The 19449-nt window shown below is 43.8% G+C and overlaps 3 protein-coding genes across 6 annotated transcripts in view; all 3 read left to right on the plus strand.

Moving 5' to 3' along the window:
• Nucleotides 1-19449, plus strand: part of TSPAN3 (tetraspanin 3) — a 939276-nt gene that overhangs the window by 218198 nt on the left and 701629 nt on the right. The window lies entirely within an intron of this gene.
• SCAPER (S-phase cyclin A associated protein in the ER) overlaps nt 1-19449 on the plus strand; it is a 220411-nt gene that overhangs the window by 109681 nt on the left and 91281 nt on the right. For all 4 annotated transcript variants that reach the window (XM_083698190.1, XM_083698191.1, XM_083698192.1 and 1 more), the window contains one exon: nt 8786-8897. In XM_083698190.1, coding sequence (XP_083554316.1) covers nt 8786-8897 — 112 coding nt within the window. The remainder of the gene's footprint in view (nt 1-8785; nt 8898-19449) is intronic.
• ETFA (electron transfer flavoprotein subunit alpha) overlaps nt 1-19449 on the plus strand; it is a 284709-nt gene that overhangs the window by 74870 nt on the left and 190390 nt on the right. The gene's annotated exons all lie outside the window — the stretch shown is intronic.

Here is a 19449-nt window from a genome sequence, read left to right on the forward strand (position 1 = left end):
TTGAAAGAAAATATTATGAAAATGATATATAGGTGGTACATGACCCCAGTCAAGCTTGCAAAAATATACCATTTGTCTGATAATAAATGCTGGAAATGTAAAGAAACTGAAGGAACGTTCTTTCACCTCTGGTGGACCTGCCCTAGAGTTAAGGCTTTCTGGGAAATGATATATAACGAGTTGAAAAAGGTATTTAAGTATACCTTCCCTAAGAAACCAGAGGCCCTTCTTTTGGGCATCGTCGGCCAGAGGGTGTTAAAGAAGGACCGAACATTTTTTATGTATGCAACAACAGCAGCAAGGATACTTGTCGCTAAACACTGGAAAACCCAAGATTTGCCCACACTGGAAGAATGGCAGATGCAACTGATAGACTATATGGAGTTAGCAGAAATGACTGGCAGAATCCGAGACCTGGGAGAAGAGGCTGTGGAGGAGGACTGGAAGAAATTTAAGGACTATTTACAAAAATATTGTAAATTGTATGAATGTTAAGAAAGATGTAAGATTATCAACAATATGGCACCAATAGGTTAGTTAAAAGGAATATGAAGATAAATGAAAATATAAGATAAGATAAATTTTGGATAAATATTATGTTAAAATTAAGCTTTTAAGGTCTGGGTTAAATTATCTAAAATTAGGGATACAATATCAGAAAATTATAATATAAGAATTGAAACAAGGTGATAAATTGCTGGGTAAAGTTCGAAAATTTGGAACGCAGGAACGAGAGATGCGAGGAAGTCCAAAGAAGTGAAGAAAATGTGGATATTGGAAAAAATATATGTTATTTTGTTTGTTTCTTCTATTGTACTAAGAAAATCTTTAATAAATATTTATATATAAAAAAATTTTTTAAAAAAAAACAGGCAGTGATCTATCCATTGTCATTGGAGAGACGAGGAGCGCGCATGGGTGCGTGTGTGGAAGGAGGTGGCTGAGGAGACAGTCTCCCCCCCCCCAAGCCAGCCCTTCTTGCACTGACCACCTTAACTGGCTATTAAAAGGAGTGATGGTTTTCACTCTATTTTGAGAGACTCTCTGACTTCCTGTGAATGAGAAAAAGACATGCAGAAAGTTACTTTGGAATGGGGAGGGGGAATTTTGCCAAAATCCATAGTAGAAGTAAGAAGCTAAAAAAGTTTGAATCTATAATCACAGTGTAGAATGTACTAAATGATTTTGGTGCTGATAAAGGTAATGTTTCAATCAATTCCAAATGTAAATACTCTTGTGTGGATTGTTGCTGCTGCTATTATAGTGCTTAAAATAAATGAAGGGCTGCATGGGATGGTGGGCTATTAAAAAGCTAGTTTTGCCTGAAGGCTTATGATCCAAATACTGGGATAGGTAGAGGGGGAGGGGTTTAGGGAGTCAGAAAGGGCAACTAGAATATGCGAGGCAATGAGGCAGGGGGCCGTATCCAGTGCTAATCCTCCTCTGAGTTGAGCCGTGGAAGTTAATGATCTTGACTATCTTAGGTTCATTAAGTTAATGGGTCTGCTGTGAATCCCTTTCCCCAGGTATAAGGCATTTTCCACTCAGGCACTTTGTGCTGAAGAATAGCTTAAGAAGATTGAGCCTGTTTCTAACATGGTCCCTCATTGCTCAAGCTGGGGTAGAAGAGCATGTACAGTCTCTTGCAAGAGCAGAAGCTCAATAACCTCTAGGGACCCTACCAATTAGGCCACCATGGGAACTTTTGCCAAGCATTTTTGGGACAAAACTAGCACCACAAACCACTGATACAAGATGGGTGGAGGCTTTATCCCCACCCATGCACTGTTCATCTGCTTTGCAGGTGGCGCTGTGGTCTAAACCACTGAGCCTAGGGCTTGCCGATCAGAAGGTTGGTGGTTCGAATCCCCGTTGCTGAGTCCCAGCTCCTGCCCAGCTAGCAGTTCAAAAGCACGCCAAAAGTGCAAGTAGATAAATAGGTACCACTCCAGTGGAAAGGTAAACGGAGTTTCCATGCGCTGCTCTGGTTTCGCCAGAAGCGGCTTAGTCCTGCTGGCCACATGATCCCAAACAACTGTGGACTCGGCCAGTGAAACGAGATGAGCGCCGCAACCCCAGAGTCATTTGCGACTGGACTTAACTATCAAGGGTCCTTTACCTTTTTTACCTTTATAATCAAGCAGTGTATAAATTTTGTGAAATAAATTTAAAATAGTTCCCCTTGCTTCCTCCGACTTTCCCACAAAACAGATCACCAAAAGCTAGTTCTTGATGCTTCTCTAGACTTTTTTTTTTTTTTAGGAGAGCTCCCCACTTACCAGGGGTGAGAGGCCTTGGGATAGAAGCAGTCTTTTGTACAAAACCTGTTGAACGACAGAGCAACCTGATCCCCAGCCAGCATGGCCAATCATCAGAGATAAGAGGAGCTGAAATGCAGCAGTGTCGGGAGTGTATGACGTTGGGGAAAGCTAAAGTAAACCACAATTAAACCCCCCTCCTAATTTTTTTCATAGAGACTGATTTAAGAATCAGATCCTCAGACGGTTCCCCCAATATTGATAGGGAGGCTAGATGAGCATTTAAAAAGAAAGGAATATGACTACTTTCCTTGAGTCCACAGACTGCTCAGTCCATAGTTCTCCAAGAAGTTAAGCAATTCTGTAACAATCAGAGTTATCTAAGAGAAGGTAACTTTATATTCTGCAATATGAGGGGAAATGAGAGAGAAAAATCCTTTAGGGATGCGGAAATGCAAGTCTCGGTAGATAGGGCTTTGAAGAATTATGGAAATATTGTAAGGCTCCCCTTTGACTTAACTATAGCTGGAAAAACAGAAGGAATGCAGCACCATTAAGACTATATCTGGGGTTTGTTTTTTTGGGGGGGGACTATTTTCAAATGTATCTGTCAAGCCAGAACACACATTAGTTGAGTGACAGCACCAATCCTGTACCTGGCTGATTAAAAGGAAACTAATAGCAGGGATGTAAAGGGACGCAGGTGGCGCTGTGGGTTAAAGCCTCAGTGCCTAGGACTTGCCGATCGAAAGGTCGGTGGTTCGAATCCCTGCGGCGGGGTGCGTTCCCGCTGCTCGGTCCCAGCGCTTGCCAACCTAGCAGTTCGAAAGCACCTCCGGGTGCAAGTAGATAAATAGGGACCGCTTACCAGCGGGAAGGTAAACGGCGTTTCCGTGTGTGGCTCTGGCTCGCCAGATGCAGCTTTGTCACGCTGGCCACGTGACCCGGAAGTGTCTCCGGACAGCGCTGGTCCCTGGCCTCTTAAGTGAGATGGGCGCACAACCCCAGAGTCTGTCAAGACTGGCCCGTACGGGCAGGGGTACCTTTACCTTTACCTAATAGCAGGGATCTACGGTCTTTTAAAAAATGATCCGGCTTTAAAAGGCCAGTTTAAGGTAATCATGACAGTGGCTGTAATCAGTGCTTTTTAAAATTAATTGATTGATTGATTGATTGATTGATTGATTGATTGATTGATTAGGGGCGCTCTCATTGACTCAAGAAAATCACTATTTTATAGTTCAAATCGGGAAAAATAAATATAGTAAATGGACAAAAGTTCTACAAAGATTCACAAAATGTTTAGGGGTGTGCGTGCCCCCCAGAAAAAAAACAACCACTGGCTGTAATCACAAACACACTGATTTTATTCCAAGTAAATATATGAGTAGCAAGTAATTTGGTGTCAATAGAACACACTCATAACTGTTTCCTGAATTGAGGCCATTTTTACTATGTCCACTTTGAGAGACCTTTTAAATATATCAGTTTAGATGGAGATTTCTTCTGATATATATATTTTTTTATTGGACAGGATTTATATGCTGCTTTACCGCCACCATGCGTGACTTTTTTGTCTCGCAGGGGATTGACCTGGCTTGCGTGACGGAGACCTGGGTACGGGAAGGCGAAATAGTCTCCCTACATGAGATAACACCCCCAGGTTTCTCTGTCCTCCATCAATCGCGGACTGTGGGTCGGGGGGGAGGAGTAGCGTTGTTATTCCGGGAGAATTGCTCTTTCAGAGCTCTGCCATCACCGGCGATCTCCGGCATTGAATGTGTTGGTCTTGTGTGGGGCACCAAGGAGAGCTTGGCTGTCTGGCTGGTGTACCAACCACCCAGCACACCTGCAGCAACCCTGTCAGACCTGCTGGAGGTGGTGGCGGGCTGAGCCTTGGAGTTCCCAAACCTACTGGTTTTGGGAGACTTCAACGTCCATGCCGATGCCGCTCCCTCCTCACAGGCTCTGGACCTAGTGACTTCCATGGCAACACTAGGGCTCTCCCAGGTTGTTTTGGGCCCCACTCATCAAGCAGGCCACACGCTGGATCTGATCTTTGGGACTGGCATAGATGTGATCATGCTCCCTGCTGTGGAAGTGCCATGGTCTGATCACTACGCTCTGAAAGCCAAGATAGACTTCCCGCTCCTCCCCGGCTCGGGTGGCGAACCTATTTGGGCTCGTCCGCGAAAACTGATGGATCCTGATAGATTCCGACAAGCCTTGCGGAACCCTGCTCCTCCTGGCGACTCATTAGATGACCTTGTTGAGGACTGGAATAACCGGCTCTTGGCAGCCATTGATGAGATCGCGCCTAAGCGCCCTCTGCAACCCCGTCGAAACCGTGCCCCTTGGTTTACTGAGGAGCTCCGGAAAATGAAGCGGGATCTCAGACGGCTAGAGCGAGTATGGCGACGGATTCGTGACGGAGCCTCAAGAACATCTTATAGGATGAAAGCCTATGAGATGGCTATGAAAGCTGCTAAGAAATCTTACTTTGCAGCTTCCGTTGCATCCGCTAGCTCTCACCCGGCACAACTTTTTAAAATAATTAGGTCAATAACGTCCTTAGGAGGACAACCAAATTTAAGCACAAATTCGACCCACAGCTGTGAGGCATTCGCGAGTTTTTTTGCGGAGAAAGTCCTGTTGCTCTGCCGTGACCTCCCTGCAGATACAGATGACTGAACTGGATACAGATGACTGAACTAGATACAGTGACTGAACTGGAGGCCCCTCGACTGACTTCAGGTCCAGTGTTGGACCATTTCGATCGGATACTCCCTACTGATGTGGATAGATTCCTCCACATTGGTAGGCCCACCACCTGCCTCCTTGATCCGTGCCCGTCTTGGCTGATTAGGGAGTGTCCAGATGTTGTGCGGACCCCCCTGGTTGAAATTATCAATTTGTCCCTTGACACGGGGACATTCCCTGGGGAATTGAAGGAAGCAGTGGTGTGTCCACTCTTAAAAAAAACTTCATTAGATCCCTTAGACCTATCCAATTACCGCCCAGTTTCAAATCTTCCATACCTGGGTAAGGTAATTGAGAGCGCGGTTGCTGAACAGCTTGGTAGGTTTCTGGAGGAAACATTGGCATTAGATCCATTTCAGTCTGGTTTCCGTCCTGGTTTTGGGACGGAAACGGCTCTGGTTGCCCTAACAGATGATCTCCGTAGACAACTGGATCGAGGCGGGTCAGGACTGCTGATCCTTTTAGATTTGTCAGCAGCCTTTGACATGGTCGATCATGATCTTCTGGACCACCGCCTTGCAGACGTGGGGATACAGGGCATAGCCCGTAACTGGTTGTGCTCTTTTATCTCTGGTCGGGGACAGAGGGTGGCATTAGGGAGGGAAATGTCGTCGCGCCACTCCTTGGTGTGTGGAGTGCCGCAGGGCGCAATTCTCTCCCCGATGCTTTTTAACATCTTTATGCGCCCCCTTGCCCAGATTATCCGGAGCTTTGGGCTGGGCTGTCACCAATATGCTGATGACACTCAGCTCTATCTGCTGATGGATGGCCACACTGACTCGGCCCCGAACACACTGACCAGATGCTTGGAAGCTGGCTGGATGGTTTCGTGGGAGCCGATTGAAACTAAATCCTTCGAAAACAGAGGTCCTATGGCTAGGTCAGGATGGCATGGGGATGAGGGACCAACTCCCTTCTCTTGCGGGGGCCCAATTAGTGCCATTGCCTTCCGTTAAGAGTTTGGGTGTAATCCTTGACGCCTCCCTTTCCATGGAGGCGCAAGTTACAGCAACAGCCAAGGCGACATTTCTCCACCTTCGCCGCATCAAGCAGTTGGTCCCTTACCTTTCCCGCCCCGACCTGGCCACAGTGATCCATGCGACGATCATCTCCAGGCTTGACTACTGTAATTCGCTCTATGCGGGGCTGCCCTTGAAGCTGTCCCAGAAACTCCAGCAGGTACAGAATGCTGCAGCGAGGCTCCTCACGGGGTCTCTGCCATGGGAGCATATTCACCCAGTGCTTTTCAAGCTGCACTGGCTCCCGGTGGAGTACAGGGTCAGACTTAAGGTGCTGCTTTTGACCTTTCAAGCCCTTCACGGCCTAGGACCCTCGTACCTATGGGACCGCCTCTCCTGGTATGCCCCATGGGGAACCTTAAGGTCCATAAATAGCAACACCCTAGTAGTCCCAGGCCCTAAGGAAGTTAGATTGGCTTCAACCAGAGCCAGGGCCTTTTCAACTCTGGCTCCGGCCTGGTGAAACGCTCTGCCTCATGAGACCAGGGCTCTGCAGGATCGGATTTCTTTCCGCAGGGCCTGTAAGACAGAGTTGTTCTGCCTGGCCTTTGGCTTGGAGCCAATTTGATTCCCTCCCTCTCTTTCTTTTTTCTTTTCCTTCTCCTGCGATGAGGCTACATTTTAATATTTTAATGTTCCATTATTTTAATGTTGTATTTTATTTTTGTTTTTAAGTTGTAATCATTCATCTTGTTTTTATTATTGCTTGTAAGCCGCTCTGAGCCCGGCCTTGGCTGGGGAGGGCGGGGTATAAATAAAAAAATTATTATTATTATTATTACCATCAAAACCTCAAAATACATTAAAATATTGATAACGAGATGTTACAAATTATTATTTTGCTCACTGAAAAAGAAAGTTAAAAATACAAAATAAACAGCTGCTGTCAGCACAATTATAATCACAGCAGAATCCACAGTAGTGAGGAGAAATCAGCTAGCCAGGACTTAATACACAACTACCCCCCCAACCGAAAGCCCCTCCAGAATAGAAAGGTTTGACAGCAGAACAGAAAATAGGAGTGACAGGGCCAGGCAAACATCTGGGAGTGGCACATGGGGGGAGATACAACCTAGGCACATGTACGACTTTATAGATGACAGTCCTCTTTTTAAGGAGCCTCTTATTTGCAGGCTGACCAGTCCAGGGGCTGTTTAAAGAATCAGAAGGAAAAGGAAGGAAGGAAAGAAGGGCAGATGAGCCTTGATGTTACCTGTCAGCTTTTAACACCTGGATAGCAGTGCCTGGATAGCAGGCACATAGGTCTCCCACAAGGAGAAGAGGGGACTGTGTTTCTATTTAAGCTACAGGAAAAACGGGAAACTTAATGTAGCCAACTAAGCTGTACTCAAGAGTTGTCCCATTGAAATAGATGGATCTGGCTTAGGTCCATTCATTTCAATGGGTCTGCTCTGAATGCAGTTTGCTGGATACAGCCCAGTAGTTTTTAGTGAAGGGTCTTGTCAAAACGGCCTCAGAAAAAAATCAGCTGAGTATGGTGCAAGGATAGATACCACTGACTCGTGGGGCGACCACAGTTTGAGATTCTCTGTCCTTGCTCATAACACTGGCTGTCAGCAGTTCTCCCAGCCGGGAAAAATCCTGGAGCCTTTGGCAAGCTCAGCATGCACTGCACCCACTGGAAGCCCTCTCCCTTCTTGGCTTTATCTAGCTCCTGGTCAATCTAATAACTGATAAGTGTCCATTTTGTATCCTTTAAAAAAAAATTATGCTTTTCAGATTTATACATTTCACTAGTTTTACAATCATTTAATAATAATAATAATAATAATAATAATAATAGTGTACCCTGCCCATCTGGCTGGGTTTCCCCAGCCATTCTGGGTGGCTGCCCACAGATTAAAAACAGAATAAAACATCACACATTAAAAAGTTCCCAAATCATTTTAATATTTCAAAACTTGACTTCCTTCCCTCTCTTTAATTTATTTTTAATATCTTCTGCATATCCAAATTAACATAATTTGCTCATTTATTCATCTACTTAAAATATATACCCTTAGAAACTGCAGGTTATTACAGTAATCCTGTCAGTGTTCTTATCTGTTTACAATTTATCTGTAAATATTCAATAAATCATTTCCATTCTTTTATAAAAAGTTTATCTTGATTTCTTACTCCTCTGGTAAGTTTTGCCATTTCTGCGTATTCCATAAGTTTTTGTATCCATTCTTCCTTTGCTGGGACTTCTGCTTCTTTCCATTTTGGGGCGAGTAACATTCTTGCTGCTGTAATAGCATACATAAATAAGTTTCTATACAGGGTTTTACTTGCTCATCCTTTTGTCTCCCATTCCAATAATATTTTATACATTTCAGACCGCACTTTTACATTACATTCCAATAGGTCTCTCTCCAGTTGTGATATCCCCCGCCCAACCCTCGTAAAAGTGCTAGAGGAGAGGTTGGATAGTGAGAGAGGCTTCCGACTCCCAGAAGGGAATCCGCTAACAGAACCCAACCCTGTGCCTTGGAGCATTTCTCCGCCATTGGATGCCACTGCAATATAAACACACATTTGGATGGCAGTTACTTACACACTTACCGGGGGGGGGGGGGGTCCGTTGAACTTGGTGGAGCTTACTTGTGAGTAGGAGTGCCTAGGCTCACAATGTTTCTCGCTTTAGCATGCTATTATTAATCAAGTCTCAGTGATATATTACAGGAATGCCGCTTTCCCAATTCTGATCTTTATCTTTCTTCTCTCCCCCCCCCATTTGCATGGAAGGCTGCAGCGATTAGTAAAAGACCTACTAAAGCAACTTCAAATTCAAGACAGCAACAAAGTCTCAGCTCTGGATAGGATATTGGGAGAGATTTCACGTATCCTGGAAAAAGAGGTATCATAACTCTTGTTGCTCAACTCACCATTCCTCTGCAGACCCATCATTTGGTTACTTAGACACGCAGGGGCGCACTCTCTCTCTTTCATGCACACGTTTGTGTTGGTATAGATATGTGTGTATGTGGATTAATTAATCTGTGGCATTTATGATATTGACTGACCATGCAATTCCATGCATGTTTATTCAAATCCCAGTATGTTTTGTTCATGTGACTTTTGAAAGTGTTGTTACATCCAACTAGTTTTACTTGGACAAAACTCACTGAAATGGATGGCCATTACTAACTTACTCCCATTAATTTTAGTGGGTCTACTCTGAATAAAATGTAGTTGGTTGCAACCCCAAGAGGTGTAAATGAGAGGTTTTATGATTATGTGTTATATTCTACAGCTATTAGGTGAAAGTTGCACTATCAATATATCAAAAACAGAAAAACTAGTTGAAAATGCCATCCTGAGCTGCTGCATCCTTTTGAGTTGATTTAATGGTTTTTAAATTTTCTTTTCAAATTTTTTTATCATAAATATAGGAAAAATAGAAACCAATCATTCATTAAATTTCACTAAATCTCCAACATTAAACCTCAGAAATCTACTACAGCATCAGAGAACAGTGCATATGCATATATATTTATTGTTCTGAAACGAGAAGAAGAATACATTTCACAACAAATTGGGCATCTTAGGTTTGCTTCTCTTGTATGCATATGGAACAGGTGGGGTTTTTTTTCAGCCGGAACTCAGTTCCAGCACCTCTCAGGTGGGTGCCATTGCCACTATAAGAAAAGGGAGGCATTAATCTTCTTCTAGAAAAATAGCACTGGGAGCAGGTAAGCTTTTTTTGCAGCCGCCATGTCAGTTGTATTCTCACAGCTCTTCTCCTTGTCCTCATACCTTACAGCAAGGATGAGGACCTGTTGCCCTCCAGATGTGTTAGATTAAAACTCCCATCATGCCTGGCCATTGGCCATGCTAGTTGGAGTTCAGCAGCATCTGGAGGACCACAGCTTCCCTTTCGCTGCCATACAGCATGATGGAATATAGAGCCAGGCCTTGCTTACAGATCCTAGTTCTGGAGCACAGAGAAGGAGCCAAACGGGAGAAGGCATTTCCTACAGTGTTTTTCCTGCAAGTAATTTACTGTTCCCAAAGTGCGTGTTTCTCCTATTTCATCTAACATTGTGAAAATCCTTAATGCTTTAACCAAACAAAATGGAAAATCACTGCATCTCGATTCAGTCTCATGTAAAACCATTTCTCTGGTTATTGGTTAAAGATGAATTTAACTTCAGGCTTTGAATCGCAACAGAGTAACATAAGCTTTGTGCGGCTTATCAGCAGCTTTTCAGACATGTGTGTGCCATTACTACAAGTAAACAGAATTTAAATGGATGGAGTTGACATGGATCCCCCCACAAAAAAATACCAATCCTTTTTAAGAATACAGCCAGACTGCTGCTTAAAGCTGGCAGCATGTCACATAGACGTTACTAAGTAAGTTCATATCTGCCAAAGTTTATAAGCTGGTGGAAGTGAGAAGGCAAAATATTCCCTGACCCATGTCGCCGAGTGTAATGCGGTGCAATATCAGATTCTGGCAAAGCCTGCTTTGGTTTGGGTTCATTGAAATCCAAATACCACAAGCAATGGAAGAAAAATAAATATGGGCTGTAGAAGTATCTGCTTGAAAATGGGAGATCTGTACTGTGCAATGTCTATTCTACATGTCAGCACTCATGTAGCATAGCACAACTGAACCATTCTCCTAGGAGAGTGCAATTTGTGCATTCAACATAGGAGATGTACATGTGAGAAAATGTACCCTGGGGTCTACTACACAGTTATTCATGCCTTGGTAACTTCCGGGTCAGACTACAGCAGGGAGTGACTGGCATGTGGCCCTCCAGTTGTTTGTACTCCAACTCCCATCATCCCTGACCAGTGATCATGCTGACTGTCTCTGACAGTAGTCTTAACAACCTCCGGATGGAACTACATTGGCTACACCTGCTCTAACCATTACGCCATATTGATTGACTAAAGATGTGTGTTCACTTCTCCACATGTGAAAAGGGGATCTGAATGGGGTTTTTAATTTGTTGTGGAATGAAGGCTAACAAGTTCCATTTGTACTCATTAATACCATTTGGGCGAATGGTCAGGAATACAGAGCACCTCTTTGGCTACCCCTGGTTAGAGTTTGGACTTGAATTGGGGAGGACCCAGGTTCAAATTCCCTCTTACCTTATCTCTTCCATAAGCCTGCCCGACCATTACAATAATCTTTGGAGCCCACCTACCCTTCCAAAGCCCCCTTTCAATCTGAGATTAGGTGGGTAGTGACAGGAGAGAGGGCTTTTTATGGGGGGAAATAAGATACCGTATTTTTCTCTCTATAACACTCACAGAATGAAGCACAAAAATGATACATCCACTGTTTCATTCAGATTTTTTTTTCTTGTTTTCCTCCTCTAAAAACTATGTGCGTGTTATGGTCAGGTGCGTGTTATAGAGCGAAAAATATGGTACATGACCCACGTGTGGGTAATTACCCACACCCCTTAGTCTCCTTTGACAGGACTTAACCATCCAGGGGTCCTTTACTTTTAATTAAAAGAATTGGCTGGGTGTCTAGATTCAAAGCATGGTGCTTAACACACTCTCCAGCGGGAGTGAGCCCCCAGCAAAGTTTAAAATGGTCACAAAGTCAAGGAGCAATATAACATGGGAGTAATAGGCTGATAGACCTTTGTATATATCCCGATTAGTTTGCTTGCAGCGTTTCTCCTTTTCTTCCCCCCTCTCAATGAACAGACCACTCTTAAGTAGGTTTTTTAAAAAGGGTTTGCTTACAAAATCCAAAGGTCCGATTTATGCGCTATCACATTCAGCAGCAAGGAGAACACAGGTAGAATACTCTTGGGTACAAAATACAGAAATATAGTTTTGAGCATGCCGGCTGAGCTTAGAGCAAGCTTAGACACGTCCTTCCTGGTTACAGAAGGCTGCCAAATAAAGGCTGCCAAAGAGGTGATGATAATAACACAGAGAGAGAGAGAGGCACAGACATGCAAGCCTTCTCTCAGGCTAAAAGACAGGACCTAAAAGGGAAAGAGGGATTGAGAGGGAAAGGATATGCATTTGTAAGGGGCCTCAAAGAGAAGGATTTAAATTCATTAATTACATAAACAGTTAAAAGATTCAGTTTCCTTGAATAAGACCAGGCTTACCTGAAAGACTGCTTTCTCCCATCCTCAAACATTAATGTCCTAGGAGGCCCTGCTCCGTACAGTGGTGCCTCGCAAGACGAAATTAATTCGTTCCGCAAGTCTTTTCGTCTTGCGAGTTTTTCGTCTTGCGAAGCACGGTTTCCCATAGGAATGCATTAAAAATCAATTAATGCGTTCCTATGGAAACCACCTTCAGACCAGGTCCGGGGACAGTCTGTCCCCCGACCTCTTCTGAAGGCCGGCGGGGGGCGAAAGTCTTCCCAGGACAGCGGAGACAGCGATTTAAAAGCCCCCGGGAAGGCAGGCAGAGGGGACAAAGACTTTTGCCCACTGCCCGCCTTCAGAAGAGGTCCTGGACCTCTTCTGAAGGCCGGGGGGGGACAAAAGTCTTTGTCCCCCCTGCCTGCCTTCCCGGGAGAGCGGAGAAACGCAGCGCTGCGTTTCTCCGCTCTCCCGGGAAGGCAGGCATGGGGGAGCAAATAGTTTTGCCCCCCGCCCGCCTTCAGAAGAGGTCCAGGACCTCTTCTGAAGGCGGGCGGGGGGCAAAAGTCTTTGCTCTCCCCCGCCTGCCTTCAAAAGCCATCCGGGATAGCGGGAAGCGCTTCCCTGCTATCCCGGACTACTTTTAAAATGCTGGCGGTGGGGAGCAAAGCCTTTCGGCCCCCGCCGGCCTTCCTGGACCTCTTCTGAAGGCCAGAGGGGGGGGGAAGGCTTTGTTCCCCACGCTAGCATTTAAAAGAGGTCCCCGGAGATTTCCCTATGGGCTTTCTTCTTGCGAAGCAAGCCCATAGGGAAATTCGTTTTGCGAAGCGCCTCCAAAACGGAAAACCCTTTCGTCTAGCGGGTTTTTCGTCTTGCGAGGCGTTCGTCTTGCGGGGCACCACTGTATTCCCAGCAGAATGAAATTAGGCAGGCCTTTTCAAGTTATGGAATAGTGTTCCCCAAAGTCACACCTGACACCGTGTTTCTGGTCATTTCAGCACCTGGTGAAGATGTTTCTAGTCACCCAGGCCTTTTAAATAGATTGCGCCTCTGTTTTAGAATTCGTTTTAATTCTAGGAATGCAGCAAGTTGGGGGTTTTATATTCTTGTTTTTAATGGTTTTATTTGAATTTCATTAATTTTTTCACTTATTTATTCAAAGCTGCCATACAAACATCATGTTATGAAGGTGACACACAAATGTCATCAATAAATGATGGAGGATATTTGGGGGGGAAAAGGTGAACAGTTTGTAACACTTCTTTAATGCAAAAGGTTTATTTGCAGTAGATCTGCCCCTATAATGGGACACCATTTCGCTATAAGTTATTTAAATCTTGCACAGATGGCAAACTGTTCTTTAGGCCTCAGGGCGGATAAGGAAAAAATGAACATATGTACAGTATTACGAATATCTGTTCTTAATTGGTCCATTTGAGCCAAGGGTGTGTATATATTTTAACAGGAAAACATGGATTCTTGTTGCTCGCATTGATATCCATCAGCTAACAGCATAATAGGTCTAACTCCTCTCAGGAACTATTGTACACATGAACTTAAAATGTTTTTTAAAAACAAGCCTGCAGTTTAATCAAACAAGTATTTTCCCCTTATCGCAAGGAGGTATCTCTCTTCGGTGGCAGATTTGTAAGCAGTGCGGGTTGTATTTCTGATGCTGTCTGTAATCATACCATTGCTAATTGTGGCGTAATGCAGTAACCTAAACAAACGTTATTGAATTTTCCTCACAAATTCTTCACGAGTCGTTTTACTACAGAGACTGTTTTGTAGGTAGTACAGGCAGTAATTTATTTATTTTTTAAGGAAAAAAAAGAGTGGCACAGAAGTGGTTCTGTTTATATAGGTGTGTGTGTACACAAGATAGCACTGTGAAACTTTATTTGTCTTACTTATTTTGAAAAATTTGACCCGACATTTCTCTATAAATATACTCAAAACATTTATAGATTATACCCAATTTAACAAATTAGCAGTAACAGAATAAGTGAAAAATGAAACATAAACCCACACTTTGACAGCAGAAAGAAGCAGAGAAAATAGTGGTGCTGCAGTGCAAAACAAATAACACCCCCCAAACAACGCCCGCCCCCCTCCGGGCACCTGAAGGTGTAGGCAAGCTGTTGCCTGCCAGGTGTCTTCTCATTCCTGACAGTTGGCAGTGTTGGTTGGGGCAGATGAGAGTTGGGAATCCAACACCTGGAGGCCATAGCTTGTGGGGGCGCACGTTTGTGATGAGGTTGGGCGGGTCTCCTGGCCTCCCAAGGCCCCTTGGGGAGGGCATTGAGAAGGCCCTGCTCCTGGCAGAGTTGTGCTGGGCTTTGGTTGGTGGGAGCACCTGCAGCAGGATCACACTTGTCGAACAGAGTGAGTACACATGAGGAATGGCATCCAAATATTCGGGTTACTTACACCATCATTTCTTTGACTATAATTTAATTTCCATTTACAAGTGATTCTCCACTTCCACTCATAGCTAGACGTGGGTGGTTCAGAATATGGGTAAGCCCCTCTTTTTATTTCCAAGCTGTTTCGTGTGTTCTTGGCACCAGCTGCTACAAGTGAACATTCTGATTTAATCTGGTGACGTCTTTGTGGTTAGTTATTTAAGTCGTGTGTTGGTTATTTGAGTTGCTTTTCTAGCATTCCGGTCTCCAAGTTGGCTGAGAACAAGTAATTTACATGTTAACATGAATTAGCCCTTCCTCTCACCAAAGTTTCTTCCAATGCTCACTGTCCTCTCTCATCTGCTGTCTTCCTCTACACCCCAGGCAGGAACAAGCCTCTCTCCACTGGTAGCCTGAAAGTGGGTGACCTGGTGGCTGAGGGGCTTCTTTTACTCCCTAGGAGCAGAACCAACAGAGAGGCAAGATGTTTCTGGCTGCTGTTGGTTCTTGAAGCCATGGCAGGCTCAGTGTGAACATAATAGGGAGCACATTGGATGCCGCATGGTGTGTGCCTGGGCTGTGCAAAGAAGAAATGTCAACAAGGGAGTGGGCCGCTTTGGTTGTGGCATGCTCTGCTGTGCCAACCCTAGCCTCTTCTCAGCATCAGGCTGAGACTTTCCTCTTCAGTTGGGAGCATGATGGAATTTTTATTCTTTTAATTTGATTGTAAGTCGCCTGGTGTCAGGCCTGGTCGTTGTCCTCTTCAGATCACCACACAAACGCTTCTTGTTCTTTTATAAAACGTTTTATTGCGTATTAACAAAACAATCTTATAAACGGTTGTTAAATATCATTCCTCAGAGTCACTTCTTTCAGATCCCTTCTGAGCTCTGCTTCTCCGTGACCAGCCACCCTCAAAATGGCGAAGGCGCCCTTCCCTTCGCTTTCCCGCCCTTTTTCCTACCCTCCTGGCTAGAGCTGGCCTGTATCTCCCCTCCTGAACCCTGGCCTTTCCTGGGAACAGCCGGTCCCTCCCTCTTGTTCCTCCTGTTCTCTTCTATTAGATTCACTGCTCTCCCTCCCCCCTTGGGGAATGCTTTCTCCCTCTGAGAAACTGGAAACTTCTAACTCTTCCCTGACACCTGGAGACTGCCCTGCATTAGGCAATTAATTAATTAATACTTATGAATTCATAGAATGATAGAAATGTAGAGTTGGAAGGGATACCAAGGGCCATCTAGTCCAACCCCCTGCACTGCAGGCTAAAGCATCCGTGACAGGTGACCATCCAATCTTCGCTGGAAAACCTCCAAGGAAGGAGAGTCCACAACCTCCCAAGGGAGACTGTTCCACTGTCAAACAGCTCTTATCAATTGGTGGGACACGGGTGGCGCTGTGGTCTAAACCACTGAGCCTCTTGGGCTTGTCAATCAGAAGGTCAGCAGTTCAAATCCCCGTGATGGGGGGAGCTCCCATTGCTCTGTCACAGCTCCTGCCAACCTAGCAGTTCCAAAACACACCAGTGCAAGTAGATAAATAGGTACTGCTGCGGTGGGAAGGTAAACGACGTTTCCGTGCGCTCTGGCTTCTATCACGGTGTTCCATAGTGCCAGAAGTGGTTTAGTCCTGCTGCCCACCTGACCTGGAAAGCTGTCTGAGGACAAATGCCGGATCCCTCGGCCTGAAAGCGAGATGAGCGCCAGCCCCATAGTCACCTTTGACTGGATTGAACCGTCCAGGGGTCCTTTACTTTTACCTTTATCAATTGCTTGACAGTTGCTGGTCCCATGGCTAAAAAACCAAAGCCAAAATAAATTGCCTTCTTTAAAAAAATATACTGATGGATAGCTAGTTCATAGTTGCTTTTTTAAAAAAATATATTTATTTATTTTACAGAAAAAAAGAAACATCACAAAAATACAGAACAACAAAACAATCACAAATGCACATAAAACAGATGAAAAAAAACAAAGTACAGGAAAGGAAAAAGAAAAAAAATTCCACCCATTAAAAAAAAGAAAAAGTTAAGAATAAAAACTCCAATTTTTTAAATTCATGCTTACAAAACTTTCTTTCTTGACTTCCTCACGCCTCCCTTTTTTGTGTTCCTCTTTGTCCAATCAGATACAGCAAATCCTTACCCTTTTTAGAAACTCATTTCTAATTATTAAAATCAATTCTATTATGTCTCCGATCTTTCCTCCTTATATTTAAACATCTTTAGCATATTATTTACTTTTGACATAATATGACTTTAGTCTTTCACCCTTTTTCTATTACACTTTTGCATACTTTTTAACACAGTATCACTAATGCCATATTGTTTTTATATCCATAGTTGCTGCTTGGGCAGTAGTGCTCACCGAAATGTGATATAAGCAGGATTGAATAATCTGGCAAGTTAGAATGCCTACTCTGGCCTGTTTTCTAAAGACAGAAAGGACGCTTTTAGTATTCCTTGGTATTGCAAATTCCCTTAACAATCGACACAGTTTAAGGATACACTAGTGATGGATGGCTGAACTTCCTCTCCTTATGAATAAAGTTATGATGTTCTTCACATTTTGTGAAAATGATATTTTTCTTGCATTTAGTGACACTGCCAAAACCGACCACTTTAGTGTAACAAGAAAGGAAATAAACTGTCAGTAATATAAATGCAGTTCCCCCCAAATGACATCCATCTTCCTTCAACATTACATAATCAGCAGGCTACCAAGAGCTTTAAGTTTCTGAGAATTTTAGTTGACTTTTGTGAAAAGAATTGTACCAGTGTGCATGTTGCTATTGCATACTCCTGGGCAGTGCTTTTTTTCTACGGATACCCCTAAACATTTTGTGAATCTAAGTTTGGCCACATTGAGGGGGAGTATTTCAATATGGCCCTATCACCTCCTGGCAAATAGAAGGGGAAGAAATGGAGGCAGTGAGAGATTTTACTTTCTGGGGCTCCATGATCACTGCAGATGGTGACAGCAGTCACGAAATTAAAAGATGCCTGCTTTTTGGGAGGAAAGAAATGACAAACCTAGACAGCATCTTAAGCAGAGACACCCCCTTGCCGACAAAGGTCCGTATAGTTAAAGCCATGGTTTTCCCAGTAGTGATGTATGGAAGTGAGAGCTGGACCATCAAGAAGGCTGATCGCCGAATAATTGATTCTTTTGAATTATGGTGCTAGAGGAGACTCTTGAGAGTCCCATGGATTACAAGAAGATCAAACCTCTCCATTCTGAAGGAAATCAGCCCTGAGAGCTCACTGGAAGGACAGACCCTGAAGCTGAGGCTCCAATACTTTGGCCACTTCATGAGAAGAGAAGACTCCCTGGAAAAGACCCTGAGGTTGGGAAAGATGGAGGGCACAAGGAGAAGGGGACGACAGAGGAGGAGATGGTGGGACAGTGTTCTCGAAGCTACCAACATGAGTTTGACCAAACTGTGGGAGGTCCATGGAGTTATGAAGAGTCGGACATAACTAAACGACTAAACAACAATTTCAATATGAGTAGGAAAATCATAATAGCACTGCTCTTGGGCAGAATTTAAACAACCTTGTTGCAATGGAAGTGCTTGAAAAACTGAAGAGGTACCAATAGTTGTTAGCATGATTGCTCCCATGTTAATTTGAGATCTCATTGGCTCTATCTTTCCCTGCTTTCCAGAATAGCCTGTGTTTTCTGATCCCTACCTCTGATAAATCACTGTTCTAACCTTGTCCTTCCAGAGGATCCTTGTTAAAAAGTTTAATGTGAGCCGCTAAGATTGTTGTTTTTCATGGTTCAGCTCCCTCCCCAGGAGCCTGGTTAAAGTTCAGAGTGGGGAGCAGACACATCACTGAGTGCTTGTGCATAAACCTAAAGATACTATACATTGCTCAGCCTGCCATTTCACTAGCTGCAGCTGCAGAGGCATTGGTTGAACTGCTGATCACCTGTTATCACCAATGGAAGCGAAGGCTCAGAAAAAGCTCAATATGGAGGCCAAATGGCCGAAATATTGGGAAATTTTAGAACAAGAGGGAGACAGATTAAAACTACAGAGTTTTGAAAAACTAAAAAATGAGTGCGAGATTGGCTCCATTATTACCAAATAATGGAGGCATATAATTTGGACAAAAAAAATGGCTTCCAGGTGGAAAAATCAAAATTGGAAACAGAACTGTTAGATCCCAAAATTAAGAATTTGTCAAGAATGTATAACTTGCTGTTGAAATGGAACACTCAGAATGAAACGGTGAAATCAGCTATGATTAAATGGGCACAAGATGTTGGACATAATATTATGATGGCTGACTGGGAACAGTTATGGACCACAGGTATGATGTTTACGGCATGTAATGCCTTAAGAGAGAATATAATGAAAATGATTTACAGGTGGTACATGACACCAGTCAAGCTCGCAAAAATTTATCATTTGCCCGATAATAAATGTTGGAAATGTAAAGAGACTGAAGGTACATTCTTTCACCTTTGGTGGACATGCTCAAGGATTAAGACTTTCTGGGAGATGATCTATAATGAAATGAAAAAGGTATTTAAATATACCTTTCTGAAGAAACCAGAGGCCTTTCTCCTGGGCATGGTCGGCCAATTGGTGCCAAAGAAGGATAGAACTTTCTTTATGTAAGCTACTACAGCAGCAAGAATACTTATTGCAAAGTACTGGAAGACACAAGATCTACCCACCCGGGAAGAATGGCAGATGAAGGTGATGGACTACATGGAACTGGCGGAAATGACTGGCAGAATCCGAGACCAGGGAGAAGAGTTGGTGGAAGAAGATTGGAAAAAAAATAAAGTTTATCTACAGAAACATTGTAAAATTAAGGAATGTTAGAAGGATGTTGGAATGAAGTTATGTGGTTTTAGCAGAAATGTTATAAAGGATTAAGTAAAAATAGATTGTTAATTGGTGAATGGAGAGCATGCAA

This window comes from Podarcis gaigeae (genome assembly GCF_964106915.1).
Source record: "Podarcis gaigeae genome assembly, chromosome: 9".
Classification (NCBI taxonomy): Eukaryota; Metazoa; Chordata; class Lepidosauria; order Squamata; family Lacertidae; genus Podarcis; species Podarcis gaigeae.